At 39.0% G+C, this 14,440-nt stretch overlaps 1 protein-coding gene across 1 annotated transcript; it reads left to right on the top strand.

Moving 5' to 3' along the window:
• Positions 1–1,959: 1,959 nt before the first annotated feature.
• Positions 1,960–2,295, top strand: LOC110720715. Its single transcript, XM_021899763.1, has one exon. It carries the CDS (start codon positions 1,960–1,962, stop codon positions 2,293–2,295), a length of 336 nt encoding a protein of 111 aa, XP_021755455.1.
• The last annotated feature ends 12,145 nt before the right edge of the window (positions 2,296–14,440 follow it).

Genomic DNA, 14,440 nt, shown 5'->3' with positions numbered 1-14,440 from the left:
TTGATCCCTGCACCAACAAAATAATCACTCAAAGGCCGCAATGTATAGCATCTTCTTATCCATCAATTAACTATTACTAACACAAAATGTTAGTTGAAATCATCATTGTCTACATGTCACTCTCATAATAAATTTTTTCCCGCCTAAATGCAACAATGATGTCATCTTTTTTTTTTTTTTTTTTTTGGTAGAGCTGCTATATTTAACCATTTTGAATTTTGAATATTAGAAACTTCTTTATTACAACTAGAACCTATCAATTTATCCTAAGAAAATGAAATAATTGTAAATAGCACACTAATAATAAATGGACTCTGTAGACACCTGATTGTGTCTCCCCAAAACCAAACCCGGTGATGAGTACCTCTCACGTCTTTAATTATCGAGTTAGGCGAAGAGTTGAAGAATCTCGTGAAGTTTTCTTTAGTCTTGACCATTTCTAACCTTTATTTAAATGTTTTAGCCAAAATCATTCATTTCGTGTCCTTTTAATAAGAACGTCCAAACTAGTTTATTTTGGTCCATAATCTGGGTCCAATAGTTGTGTAGTTGGATGGGATTTGAAAAAAGCTTTCTAACGATAAATTATAAGCCCAAATCCGAGTTATAACGAATAAGTTATGGCCAAAATACTAAACTAGGTCTAAACCGAGCCTTATCTGCGGACCCAATGATCACGTGGAGGGTCCAATTATTTTAACTCTATTTCTAAAACCATTAGGATTTATCATAAGTTTCTAGAATTATCTAGAAGCTTGTTTTGAGTCCTAAATCCCTTAGAATTTATTATTAGCTTCTAGAATCCTCTAGAAGGTTCTAATTATCTTGTTTTTGAAAAGATTAAATTGAAAAATTTTATATCAGATAAAACACTTATTTTTAATAAATTTAATTCTGATAAAATAAGGATTAGTACGGATATTCGACTAACCCAATTTGATTGGAAGTCAGATTCCGTACGAATCTTATCTTCTGAAAAGCATCGCGCAGCGATGGAAATATCGCACATCGATGCTAATATCATGCAACGATACAAGCATCGCGACGCAATGAAACCATCGCCACGCGATAAAAAGTGTTTTACTCCGAGTAGGATTCTGACTCTTTTTCTAATCTTTTCCCTATATATAGGGTCGTTTTCCTTCGCTTTCATTCGCCAACAATCATCATCTAATCTCCCTCTCAAGCTATAAGCTTTTCTCTCTCTCTTTCTCAGACTTAGCCTAAACACATCACACACCATACAACCTTAGCCTAAACATATTTCTTGGTTTTATTAATTTGTTTTGAGCATCAATTTGATACTCACATAATTTTACAAAAAAACATTCCCCACATAGTTGGATATTATACAAGAAGTCGGATATTTTGATCATTATATATAAACTTCTACTCTTTAATACGCAGATTATGAGAATTGGGGTTTTATCCCGAGGACGACGTGCTGTAAACTCCCGGCGATTTGTATTGGAGGGCGTGAATCGACTTGAGGAGAGGTGAAAGTTATCCGCGACTCACCCAACTAAATTTCTAGATTATTTTTTCACTCTATATTTCTTTTTTATTTTTCCATTTTTTCTTGTATTATTTTCAACACTAAATGAGCCAAACTTGACCATATTTTTGAGCTCGCATATAAGCTCGAGAGTGTGCTCGGACCCCCCTAAGTTAAATGATCGTTTTACATGAACATGAACAAGGTGGGTAGTGCTTGGCTCGGGTCATTTACACCCCTAATGGCAAAGTATAAAATTACACTCGAAGACAACCCCGCCTCTTTCAAAACTCAAACCCCAAAAAAAACCTCCCTTTTTTTTTCAATTTCCCTCCAATTCCCAAAACCTATCCCGTATAAACCCCCCCTCTCATTCCTACATTCCCCTCAAACCCACCAAACACTCTCTTTCTCTCTCTATCCAATTCTCCTCTTCTTCTTGTTCTTCATTCATCCCTTAAACAATGAAGAGAAGAATCCGAATCAACTCGCTCCGAACTCATCGATTCAACAAGTACGTAAAACCCGGTGCTTTAGCCCGTCTCCGGGACTCCAGAATCCAGTCCTATCTACTCAATCACAAGATCATCACCCCGAAAACTCGGTCTCCGATATCGACATTGCCATCCCACCAGCAGGATTCCCCGAGTCCACAGATCGAGTTGATTCCTGAGTTTCCGAGTCTAAATCGTGGGCCCCACTGCTATGGAAGGAAGAAACTCGTCGCCTCTAAAAATGCTTTCATTACCAGTGTTAATCCTGTTCCAGAACCTTCTGATACTTTCATTAGTGTTCATTGAATTATACCCAGTGTTTATGTTTACATAGTTTTGTGGGAAGGGGTGAATATTGTTGTAGGATGTATGTTACTGTTAGGGTTTATCTGTATGTGAATTAAATAGCTGAATTAAATGAATACATATTTTTCTTCTGATTTATTTTCTCAATTTATTGGATTTATTTCATGTTGTCATGCTTAATTTAAGTGTTAAATGCATAATTAGCATCTGGAATTAATTTTGCAATTATTGGTGACGGAATGATTTTGTGGGTTGCGTTTAATTTTATTGCGGATCAATGAATTAGTGAATATGCCGTGATAATTAAGGTCCGATCTGCTCCTAATTAACAATTTTTGATTCATTTAATGTGGTTTAATTCAAGTTAAGTTATTTGTAGAGTGCCGTGGCAGCAGCAATTTGGTTAATTAAGTCGATGGTGTTACAATTTGAGATATTGAATTTTTGTTCTTAATTGCTAATTATATGGTTTTGGCTAAATTTACTTTGTTACTTATTATTTTTGAAGAATTGAAATGGTAGGGTTTCTTCAAAATTTGCAGTTAATGAGTATTTAGCTATTGATTGACATCAATAGAGTTGATGCTACTTTTGATTCTAAATATAAGCTAGTATGGTGTTGTTATGGTGCTGTTAATTGGTATTAATACAATGCAGGATCGCCTTCGGATTATAGCATGCTTATCTAGTTGAGTGGGAGTGACAGGAGAGCAAGGGACACTTTGATCTCACAATGTGCTGCTTGAGTCATTAATTACCACGGTTATGCTAATGTGCATCATTAATTGTTATGTTTGATTTTATATCTATATAAGTGATACTGAGCTTGGATTCGTCTATTGCATACTATCTCTTTTATTCGGCATGGTTGGTAGGTAATATTTGCTACTGTCCTAAACTCCTAACTCATGTGATATGAAATTAGCTTAACATTGTTTGAGAAACCCTTGCAGCAGACAAAGAGGCAAGCATGCCTTAGTTTATGAAAGAGGGGCTTTAGAATTAGACTATCTTATGTGTTTGTTGACCATTTTTTTTCTTTCTTTCTTTGTCTTTTCAAGGTATGGGACTTGGGAGGACACATTAAGGGTGTTCTGGGAATACAATACCAGTGATTTTCACACATCTGTTTAAAGATGCTTCTTCAAGTCTTTTCGACTTTGTGAGCATGAAGGGAGACTTCCTTACCTAGAGCCTACTTCGCGACAGCTTTCCAGATGAAGTAATAGCTACATTTCAAATGATTCCCTTGAGTGAGTTTGGATTTTGCTATTAATAAACCATTTAGTCATTATGTGACTTTTGAGATTAATGTTTTGCTTTCGATGTTGAAATCTGTTTTCAAATGTTAATGTTATACTCTGAAGTGTTGATACCTTGGTTAAGTGACTTGTGTAGTTTTGTACTATAGTTAGATATGAATACTGCCTTTTGACTCTATACATGGGAGAAAATAGTCAGATAAGTATTGTTGTTGACAGCCAAACTTGTTATTTTAAGGTCTAACTTGTAATGGGAAAGATTACTTGAAAATTTGCACCAAATGTAATACATGCTATTAACTAGACATCACACAGTTGCTAGCTATGTGTCCCATGACTTGATTCTCCAACAGCAATACACTTTGAGTCTAATTGCAAATAACTCGGTATTGTATGTCACATAGCTAATTGGGATCACATCTAATCTAATACAAGATTGCCCTCGGATTTTTTTTTTTTTTTACCATGTCAATACAGTTAAGCTGGTATCTACAACTTGCTTCTTGAATCTGTTATTTGTTTTGGTGCTGTTATTCTGTTAATTGGAATCATATAATGCAGGATCACCTTTGGATTTCGTAGCATGCTAATCTAGTTGAATGGGAGTAGGGGGCACTTTGATCACAAAATGTGCTGCTCGAGTCATTAATTTTCACGCACATGCTAATGTGCATCATTAACTGTTATGTCTGACCTTTTACCTATAAGTGTTACTGAGCTTGGATTTGGCCATTGTATACTATAAATTTTAGCCAGTATGGTTGGTAGGTAATATTTGCTACTGTCTTAACTCCTATGATATGGGAATGTCTTATTATCGTTTGAGGATCCCCTGCAGTACAAGAAGAGGCATGTCATGGCATAATTAATGAAGGGGCTTTCTTTCTTCAAGCCTGCTATGCTATAACAGCTTTCTAGACGAAGTATTAGCTGAAGCTCAAATGGTTCTGCTGAATGAGTTTGGATCTGCTACGTAAAAACTATTATATAATTATTTGACCTTTGCAATTGGTATTCTTGCTGTCAATACTGCTTTTTGACTAAATTTACTTGGGAGTTGGGAGGAGATGATCTGATGAGTATTGTTGTTTACCAGTAACCTTGAACTTATTAAGGTAAAATTTTTGCAGACTTCAATTGGAGAAGAGTCAGAAGACTACTTGTAAAATTGCACTTAAATATATGCTATTATCTGACATCAAACAGCTGCCGGCTACATCACCATGATTTGATTCTATATCAGCAAGACACTTTGATACTGATTGCAACTAACTTGGTGTTAATTGTCACAACGTTGGGTTATTGCTGATTGGGATTACATCTAAGATAGGATCTCTGTTATGGAACGGGTCAATAAGGTCAACAAAGCTATCGGACCAATTCAACCACCACTTTTGGTGTACTCCAGGCGCGCAAAACAGGGGCAGCAGCAAGGGTCAATTGTGAGAAGGAACAATGAACAACAGGACAAGGCCAATTAAGGGGAAGTTGAGGAAAGAAGGCAGCCTCCTTTAATCATAACCTTTGTGGGTTTCTATTTTAGTTAATTAATGTCACATGTTCTAGTTAAGTCTTGAGTATATGTATTGTAGTTAGGGGACAGTAGAGACTATCGAGAAATTAGTGAAAATACATGAGAGACTAGTGGCCTCAAGCTACTGTGAGATTCATAACCTCAAGTTATGCCTATCCCTTGTAATTCAATCATCAGTGAATCAAATACTCAAGTTTAAGCCTTGGTTCTTGCAAATTGTCTTAAATTATAATTGCAATAAGTTAGTCTATTACAATCTCCCTAAGATATTCTTAATGTGTTAATATGTTTGAGCTGGATGACATAGCATCATATATATGTTCTTTGGAGCCAGAACCTATCAATAGAAAATAAATAATAGGACTTCCTGATTTTTTTTTTGTTTATTAATCTCTATTGTCAATTGTCATCATATTTTTAATTTCATTAATTACATGCTATGTATGATCTAATATCTATAGGCATGAGTGAGTTTGAATTCGTCAATTGCATGCTATCTCTTAGTCAATGTGGTTGGCAATGTATGTTATGTTGTAGCTCTTGTGCCATGAAAGGAGCTTTCTATTGTTCAAGAATTCCTTGCACTCCCTGCAGTGGAAAAGGAGGCTTCAATGATGTACTTTTACTAGTTTATGATTTATGAAAGGGCTTTAGCCTAACTAGGACCTTTTTTTTTTTGCCCTGCGCCTGTCTTTTTCTTTCTTTCTGTTTGCCAGTAGTGTGGCTTTGCGGGATAAATGACAGATTTTTTAGGAAACAGAAATCAAATAATAAAGATCTGTATGCAGAGAGAAGCTTTCAATTCTTTTCAATGACGAGGGATGAAGAATGCCCTTCTTTCCTCGAGGTTGCCTCGCTATGGTGTTTTTCTGTATGAAATAATAGCTGAACTTCCAATGATTCTGTTGCCATCTATATTCCATCTTTTCATTCATGTATTTTGTAAAGTTTGCTGCTATTCTACCTTGTAAATGTTACTAGTTGAACCTTAAATGATTCCATTAGACAAATAGCTGCATAGGCTGCATCACATGAACCCGTGTAATTACTGTGGTCTTGCAGCTTGTGGTCAGATAAATGATTTGATGTACATGCCTTTACATTTGACTGACTAATCTTGCTTGAAAACTTCTTTGCTTGGTGTCTAGTGTTTTGATGACTTTTTGAGAATTTGCCCTTGTTGGTTCATGTCATGCTTGTAATCATCATTTATTTCTAAAATTCGTTGCAATGAATTTTTACAAGCTTACAATGTGACATACAAGAACAAATGTATTAGTTGGATATTTGTATCTTTGCTTACTTTCTAGGAATTGGTCTGTGACAGCCAATTTGTTGATTCATGAGCTTCTACAGTTGACACTTTTATTTTTTATTTTAAAAAAAAGGGTTTCTTGCACAAAGATATATACAGCGGTGGCATTGAGAAAATTAAGTGCTTGTCAGTAATGGCTACTGCTTGTTTCAGTTTCGTGCTTATGCTGTCCTGTGAGGCTGTGATTGCTCAATATTGACAAAACACTCATGGAGTCAAGGTGCAGAAAAAAAACCGACTGTTACCCAGGCAGTTCTTCTCATTAGATCTAGATTTCAGAATCTGGTAAATTCCTTACTTCTGTAGCAGAGTGTGGAAATTTCTTGATAAAAATCTATAGTAAGATGTTATGCATAACAGAACACCATATATACATGTTTCTTCTATTTTCCAAGGGCACTTTAGGGGACAAGAATACCAAGTCTAAGTGTTATGGTGAGATAGCTTAAAAACTTGAACTATTATAACAGGCATGTGCTCTCATATTGTCATATCTATTCCCTAATTTAATTTGTGATACGTAGTGAGACCATCCTATAGCTTTGGTAGAGAGTGCCAGACCTGCCAGTTGAGATATTTTGCCTATGCTATTTCTGAATTTCAGCTTCACCTTTTCAATCTTTCATCTGGCTCTTAACTCTGGTTCTTAACTCACTTTACAATGGCATTGCTTTCATAGAACAAATGATAGTGTTTCTAGGTATTGGAGGATAGTGTATAGGTTTGAATCTATAACTGGCCTTGGTGTACAAAGACGTCAAAGATTTTTACTTACCCACCACTTTGTACTATATAGAATGTTGTTGCAAGATAGCCATGTCTTTTATGACAGATCACCAATAGAGCCACCGACTACTTAAAAAGGATGAGAGTTTCTTTGAGATTGGTGTGGGCATTATATGTGATTATGTGGTTTGTGTTACGCTGTTACAGTGCCAAACTTTATTACTCTCTTCTGTATATGGATTATGTCTTTAGGTCTCTTTCTGTGATCAATAGCTATAGTTTCCTCAGAAGTCAGGAATTATCAGAAATATTGCTCTGCTGTTAATTATATACTATGTCAAGAGGACACATTTGAAGGTGAACTAGAAGCAAAGGCCTATATCTGACGTATAAGAACCTACGCAATTCAAATAATGCTAGCATTTACTCAATTGGCAAGCCCTTGAGGAGGATCTTTAGAGAATGCTGAATTGCTGATATGTTTGAGGCGTATATGTTGATTTGAAACAATGGACACATCTACCAGTTATGGAGAAATAATGGAGCACTTCCAACTTTAATGAATGACTGAACAGGTCTTTTTGCAGCCACAACCATGACATGGTAGCTCAACTTTAAAGATTTGTGAAGGATTGAACTTAGGGAAGTACAGGTCTAGAAGGCAATTGAACTTAGGGAAGTACAAGTCAAGAAGGTATTCCATAGAAGCTTTGTGATAATCCTCTGTCATGGCTTTTGCAAAGATGGTATGTCCATTTCTCTTTACTTTTCTACCAGTCCAAATCTTTTGGATGTGCTAATTGAGATATAAAACTTTCATTTGTTATTTATGTCTCACCCCTCTCTTACTACATCTTTGAAATTCAACAGATATCATATATAGTTTATTATTACTGTCTCTAACTAACCGCATGCTTCATCTTACATCATAATTGGGTTTGGAGGGTGATGTTTCATAACGGAATAATCTCACTGCATGTATATGCCTATTTTCTTCAAATGTTTGGTCAAGCATTCCTGTATTATCTATAAGTGGTTATTGGGCAGTCATTGCTAAGTGACCTTGAATCGTAGCCTTAATCCTTTATATGGTTCTGTAACTGTAAACTTAAAGCACTCAGCCTGAGCAGCTGGCTGTTGCTCCATCTGTGATCTATGTCAATGTATGAATGTCTGGCTGCTTCTTATTAAGAAAACTTGAGTTGGATAATAACTTTATACCATCATATAAAGATGTGTTCTGTTAAAAACTAGTTTTAGGAAATCTGAAATCACCTGTTCTTTTGCTGGTTATCTTAGATTTTAAAATGGATAATCTGGCAGCAAACATGTACAATTTGGGGGATTCAAATATAGTACTTCGTATAAATTAGCTTAATTCCTTCACCTTTTCCAGGAACACCATCTTCATATGTTGTTATCACGATGTTTGAGAGTTTTAGTTGTATAACGGCACATATAAGCCTAGGAATATGAAAGTATAACTGAGGACTTGTCAACAACTTTTAATGTATAAGGGGCATAATAATTGATAGAACTATAATTCCATTACTTATCATCTGGCCATTTTACTAACTTTTCTTTCTAAGATTTTTACTTCTCTATCACTTGTTTATTTTAAATACAAACTAATATGCGCCCGTGCTAATGCATGAGTTATAACTAATAATGAGATTTTTTTTTTAAAAAAAGTATACCTACATAGCCTTCAGTTGAACCAAAAATTTTAACATAAAAAAAATAAAAATAAAAAAACCCAACTGAAAAGAAAAAAAAAATGTCACATTTTAAATTAATGATAGGAATGTACGAAATTAAAAAATAAAATAAAAAAATAATAAAAAAAATGGTAGTGGAACTTATGGTGGCGATATTATTAAAAAAAAAGTTGAAGTGTACATAATTTAGGGAAAAAATGTGCAGTTATAATGTGGATTCCTTGTAACATTGGTGTTTCTAAAAAGAAATTTATTGGATGATAATTAAATAGGTAGTTTTTTTAGGGTAGTATGTGTTATTAGGAAAAATAATAGTGGAAAAAAAAAACCAAATAATTATTGATTACTTACACAAACAAATTGAGATATAAATCAATAAATCATGAAATGATGAAACATACACACATCAAATTTAGAGCAGAAAAAACAACTATACTCAATCAGTAAACATGAAACTTGCATGATATATGTATATAATAAAGTATAATAAAGTTGATATATATGTAAAATTATATTTTTACCTCTATTTGGAGGGATAAGCAAATCCCATAAACATACTACGTAAAGATCCCAGAATCCTATTCTTCAAAAAAAAAAAAAAAAAAAAAGATCCCAGAATCCTAGAAAAATTAAGCTAACAAAATATCAACAGAAATTCCCCAAAACATTTTAACCCAATTTGGGACAACCAATTAATCAAAAATCTTAACAGCACAAATTCAACCAAATTACTTCGATTTACCATTCAGCAAAGGTTAATGTCAAAATCCAAGAAATATCTAATAGAGAATTAAAAGTAACCTTGACAATGATACCCATTCTCTGTTACGATTACGAAGTGTTTCGGGTGAAAACAATGGGACCTTGCCGAAGGTCCGCTGAAACGGAGAAGGCTGGATTCGGTCCAAGTTATGTTGGGCCGAAGGTTTCCTGCACAGTAAACACACGTAAACTAGCCTCGGGGGTGTTGCCGAGGAAGGCCCCTCCGATGCTAAAGTCAGTACAATGTGTAAGAAGAGGACACTATGCAAGAGAGTTTGTTGCTTGAGGCTTTTATGGAATATATCAGAATATATGAATGAACATATGAATGAACATATGAATGTATCAATATTGATGGCTTTTATACCTCATCATACATGGAGAGGTTGGGCCTTAGCCCAATTGGCTTGCTTTGTGGGCTGACCTTTGACTTTAGCACAATTGGAGAGTTGAACCTTGACCTTGGGCTTTTAATTGGATCATTTAATATCTAGGCCCAATTGGACTAAATTGGACCCAAACAACTTGCCCCCCAGACCCGATTTGGAAGGATGACGGGTCGGGTTTGATTTAATTCAGAAAAGGAGGGAAGTAAATGATTTAATTAATCCAAAAATTTGAATTTAAACCGTAATTAATGAGATAACAACGGTTAAGGCGGATGATTGTGGAAGTTGGACGGATAATGGGCAGTTTAATCACAAGATCATGTGTTTAACGGTTACTTAGTGGAGTATTTAAGAGAAATTAAAACGCAGACTCCTCGTATCCCATTCCTGGAGATATAAACAGAGGCGCGTCATCTCTCCTCACTTATTCACCAACACAAACCCAGAATTCTCGAGAGAGAAACCAAGAACCCGCATCAAAACTTCGCAAATTCCCCGAGCATTAAGCTTAGAAACTGAGACTTGCCACTACGAACTCGTAAATCGGCAACTTTCGCTTCAGATTAAGGTAAATTCCTTTGATTTCAGTTTATTTTTCTTCGAATTCGAACTCCTTCCCCTTTTCTTTCGACTTTTTTCTTCGAAATAATCAATGGCAAGAGGAGTTAGAGGTAGAGCCCGTGCTCCAAGAAGAGCAAGGCCGATGCCCGATCCTAGAAACAGGATTGGGACCTGGAATGGACAAAGGCCAGAGTCTGACCCTGCTGAAGGGATTAGGGCGACTCCCCTTTCCTCGGCTCCTCCTCAGAGAATGGAGGAGCCGAGCGCTTCTGGACGGGATGATGAATTTCCCGCTGTCCTTTGGGATATCCTCCCCGGGTTTTCAGAATGGGAGAATGCCGAAGTTGCTTCGGCCATGATAAAGAACCGCCCCTACCCATGGTGGGTGGAGAATGCCGATCAATATCGATTTGCCGAGCAAATTGAGTTGCATTACGACATTTTTGAAGCTGATGGGTATTGGTGCCGAATGCCCTCGGCATCCGATAGAATCCATCGTCCACCCCCGGGGTATGTGGGGGTGTACACAAGACAGCTTCAGTACGGGCTGAGGTTCCCTTTGGACGTATTCGTCCGAGACTTGCTGATCCATTACAACATCTCTCTATGTCAGTTAACTCCCACCAGCATCCGAAGGGTGATGACATACTTATGGGTCTGCAAGTTCTTCAAGTATGTGCCGAACCTGCACTGCTTCAAAAAGCTCCATCGGCTAGTGCCAAATATTCAAAGTGGGCACGGAAGCCATGGTTCTGGGTGGTACCGGATTGAGTCCCGGCCCCAATACCTAACCATGTGGCCAAACGACTCTTCAGACAAGGACTGGAGAGGTCAATGGATTTGGGTTAGGGCACCCACAGATCCGGGCCACCCTTGCGTCTTCAGCGCTCCCCGGTACCTCGCTGAGCCTGATCCCGAAATGGGAAGTCTAGGTCCCCCCGCAGACAACGGGGCGGATCCGAACCTTGATCAGCAACATATCTTCGGCAAGCTGCCGAACCGGGGGGGCAGTGGCCGAATGCAGCATATCCCGGAGACTTGGCTCCCCGATACGCATTACGTTTTCCAAGAGAACATGCTAGCAGCTGTTGGCCTCAGCCGAAAGTTTAAGGATGGTAAGCTTCTTCGGCTGGGGCCGAGGCTTTTTAACTATCTCTTTTTCTTCTCTCGCTTCGCTTTTTTATGCTGTGCCAACCTATCTGAACTAACCTTTCCCCTTTCCTTTTTCAGAGCGGGACGAGACCAACGTTGGCATTAACTACGCTCGTCTTGGTGTCAACCGAGAACGAGTTGTAACTGAACGGGCCCCGTCTATCACTGAGCCGAGGCATAGGGAAGTTCATCTAGACTCTTCCCACTTCCAAATTGAGGCTGTTGCTCTGTATCAGAGGCAGAAGCCTTGGTGGAAGAAGAGAGACCCTTGGTTTCAGCTGCTGGACGAAGAAGCTGAAGCTGCCCGTACAGCCGAAGAGGTTGCACGGGTTCTCGAAGCTTGCGAAGGAGGAGAAGGGTCCTCCAGAGCTGCTGAAGCAGAAGCTGCAGCTAGAGCAGCTGAAGAAGACGAGGCTTTGCTGAAGACCTCGGTGAGCTTTCAGACTTAACTTTGTCTTTCTTTTTTCTTTTCTTTTTTTTTTTTTTTTTTTTTTTTTTACTTACATTCTTCCTCCCCCCTGTCTGTTACAATCTGAAGAGAGTAACAGACATAGAGAAGGGAAAGCTGCTGTTCGTCCCGAAGACCAAATACAAGGAGAGTCTTCAGACTCAGATATGGACGAGCAGCCCCTTCTGAAAAGGCGCCGAAGGATGGCCATCATCGGCCCTCATGACTTTCAGCGGAGGCCGATGACCATCGGCGTTGCAATAAGGGAACCCGAGGAAGGAAATGGATCGCCGAGGGTTCCCCGGCCACCACCCCAATCACCTCAAAAGACCCCTCCGCCACCTCCTGAGATGGAGGTTGATCAGAGAACTCCCGAAGCTAAGGGAGCGGTCCAAGAAGAAATTAAGGAGAGTGCTGCTGAGCACGAAAACAAGGATGCCGTGATGTCCAGTGCTGAGGGCTTCACGGCAGACATCGCAAGAGAGGTTGAGGCTTTCGTCCTCACCCCTGAAGAAGAGGAGGTTATAGTAATTGACTCCTCTGAGAAGGATGATGCTGAGCCATCCAAAGCTAATCAAGCTCCATCGTCATCCTTCCCTTCCTTCCAGACTCTGCAATCTGGAGAAATGGGTTTCTCGGCCCCCCGAATTCCAATCCCAGACAACATCTGGGACCTCATATAGGGTCAGAACCGAGAAGGAGTTGCAGCCTACTTCGGCGATTTTGCTGGCATGTCCGAGGTAGATAGGGCAAGGATCTGGTCGCTGAAGGCCACTGCTGGGATGGGCGAATCCAGCAGATCAGTTCCTGACCCAGCCAGGTCTAACCAACTGCTAATGATGCAGGTAATTTTCCTTGTCTTCATTTCCTCTGAAATTCAACTCTATTTTTATTATTATAAATATATATATATATATATATATATATATATTTTTTTTTTTTTTGTCTTCCTGTTTTCAGTTCGTGCACAATCAGACTCTCACTGTAGAGCTGATAGATACCCTACAAGATAGGGTAGACGCTGCTGTGCACGACAAGAAGGTAGCTGAAGAGGAATTAAAGCTTGCTAAGCTGAAGCAAGCAGCAGCTGAAGAGAAGCAGCAGAAGGGTGAGGAGTACGAGAAAAGAGCTGCTGAAGCCCTCAAAACCTTCTGCGACGCTATGGAGAAGGAAGTTTTTCCCCCACTGATGGAAGGGGAAAAATTCCTCCAGGAGCATATGGGAGTGGACGTCTCCAAATTCAAGGCTGCTGTTGAGAGCCGTATTCAGGAAGGAGCTGCTGCACAAGCTGAAGTGCAGCAACGTCTAGAAGCTCTTGAAGCCAGCCGAATGGCTGCTGAAGAGCTGCTCCAGGCCAAAGATGTCCAACTCTCAGAGGCTGCTGCTGCTGCCGAAGCTCAGAGAGCTAAACTCCATGAGGCTGAGGATCAACTGATGACCAAAAAAGTTGAAGTGGCCCAGGCTCAGACAAAGGCTTCCCAAGTTCAGTAGGAGCTGAATGAGCTGAAAGGTTCCTCCTCCAAGCTCGCTGATGAGCTGAAGAAATCCAAGGAAGACTTGGAGGAGACCCAGAAGAAGCTGGCTGATGCTGAGGCTCTACTCAAAGTCTGTGTCTATACCCAAGAGGAATATGAAATGGGTTTCAAAAACGGGTTCAGAGTATGCCGAAGAGTCTGCCTTCATGCTGAACCGAAGCTGGACTGGTCTAAATGTGCTGAATGGGTCCAGAATCCCGAAGACCCTCATATGAAGTATGCAACTCCAGTCGAAGCTGAAATTATTAAGGCTGAGGAAGCCGAAGAGGAAGCTGAGAGAATGGAGTTGGAAGCTGAACAGAGGGAAAGGGAGGCTCGGCAGAGTGCAAAGCCCGCTTCTTCTGCTGCTGGGGCTGAGGCCACCATGGGGCTCAACGCTGATCAGTCTGATCCTCAGGCTGAAGCATAGGAACTCGGGCAGTCGTCTTCAGAATCGTGCGGTTCATCATGCGCTTAACTTTAGACTTGCCGCTTTCTGAATTTTTTGCCTTGTTTTTTGCTTCAGCTTGCCTTGTCGTACAACAGTTTATTTTTTTTTGCTTATGTACGTATTTCGGCAGCTGTTATTTTCCGCTTGTGGGCGGCTGCCGATACAGTTTAATTGAACTTGTAGCTCAATTTCTGAGCATGAATTATTAATCTGATGCTCTTTTCTTCAGTTGCTTTGTTTTTGAATGCTTTACTGTTTCTGTTTCTTCAATTCTGCCGAACATACTTCAATTCTGCCGTACATACTTGCACTG

Source organism: Chenopodium quinoa, unplaced genomic scaffold (assembly GCF_001683475.1).
Source record: "Chenopodium quinoa cultivar QQ74 unplaced genomic scaffold, ASM168347v1, whole genome shotgun sequence".
In the NCBI taxonomy this organism is placed as follows: domain Eukaryota; kingdom Viridiplantae; phylum Streptophyta; class Magnoliopsida; order Caryophyllales; family Amaranthaceae; genus Chenopodium; species Chenopodium quinoa.
Note: the sequence above shows the minus strand (reverse complement) of the source record. Positions and strands in the feature narration are given on the sequence as shown.

Bases quoted from the DNA above. Each gene is read 5' to 3' on its own strand.
- LOC110720715 (XM_021899763.1), top strand. From the start codon at position 1,960: ATGAAGAGAAGAATCCGAATCAACTCGCTCCGAACTCATCGATTCAAC.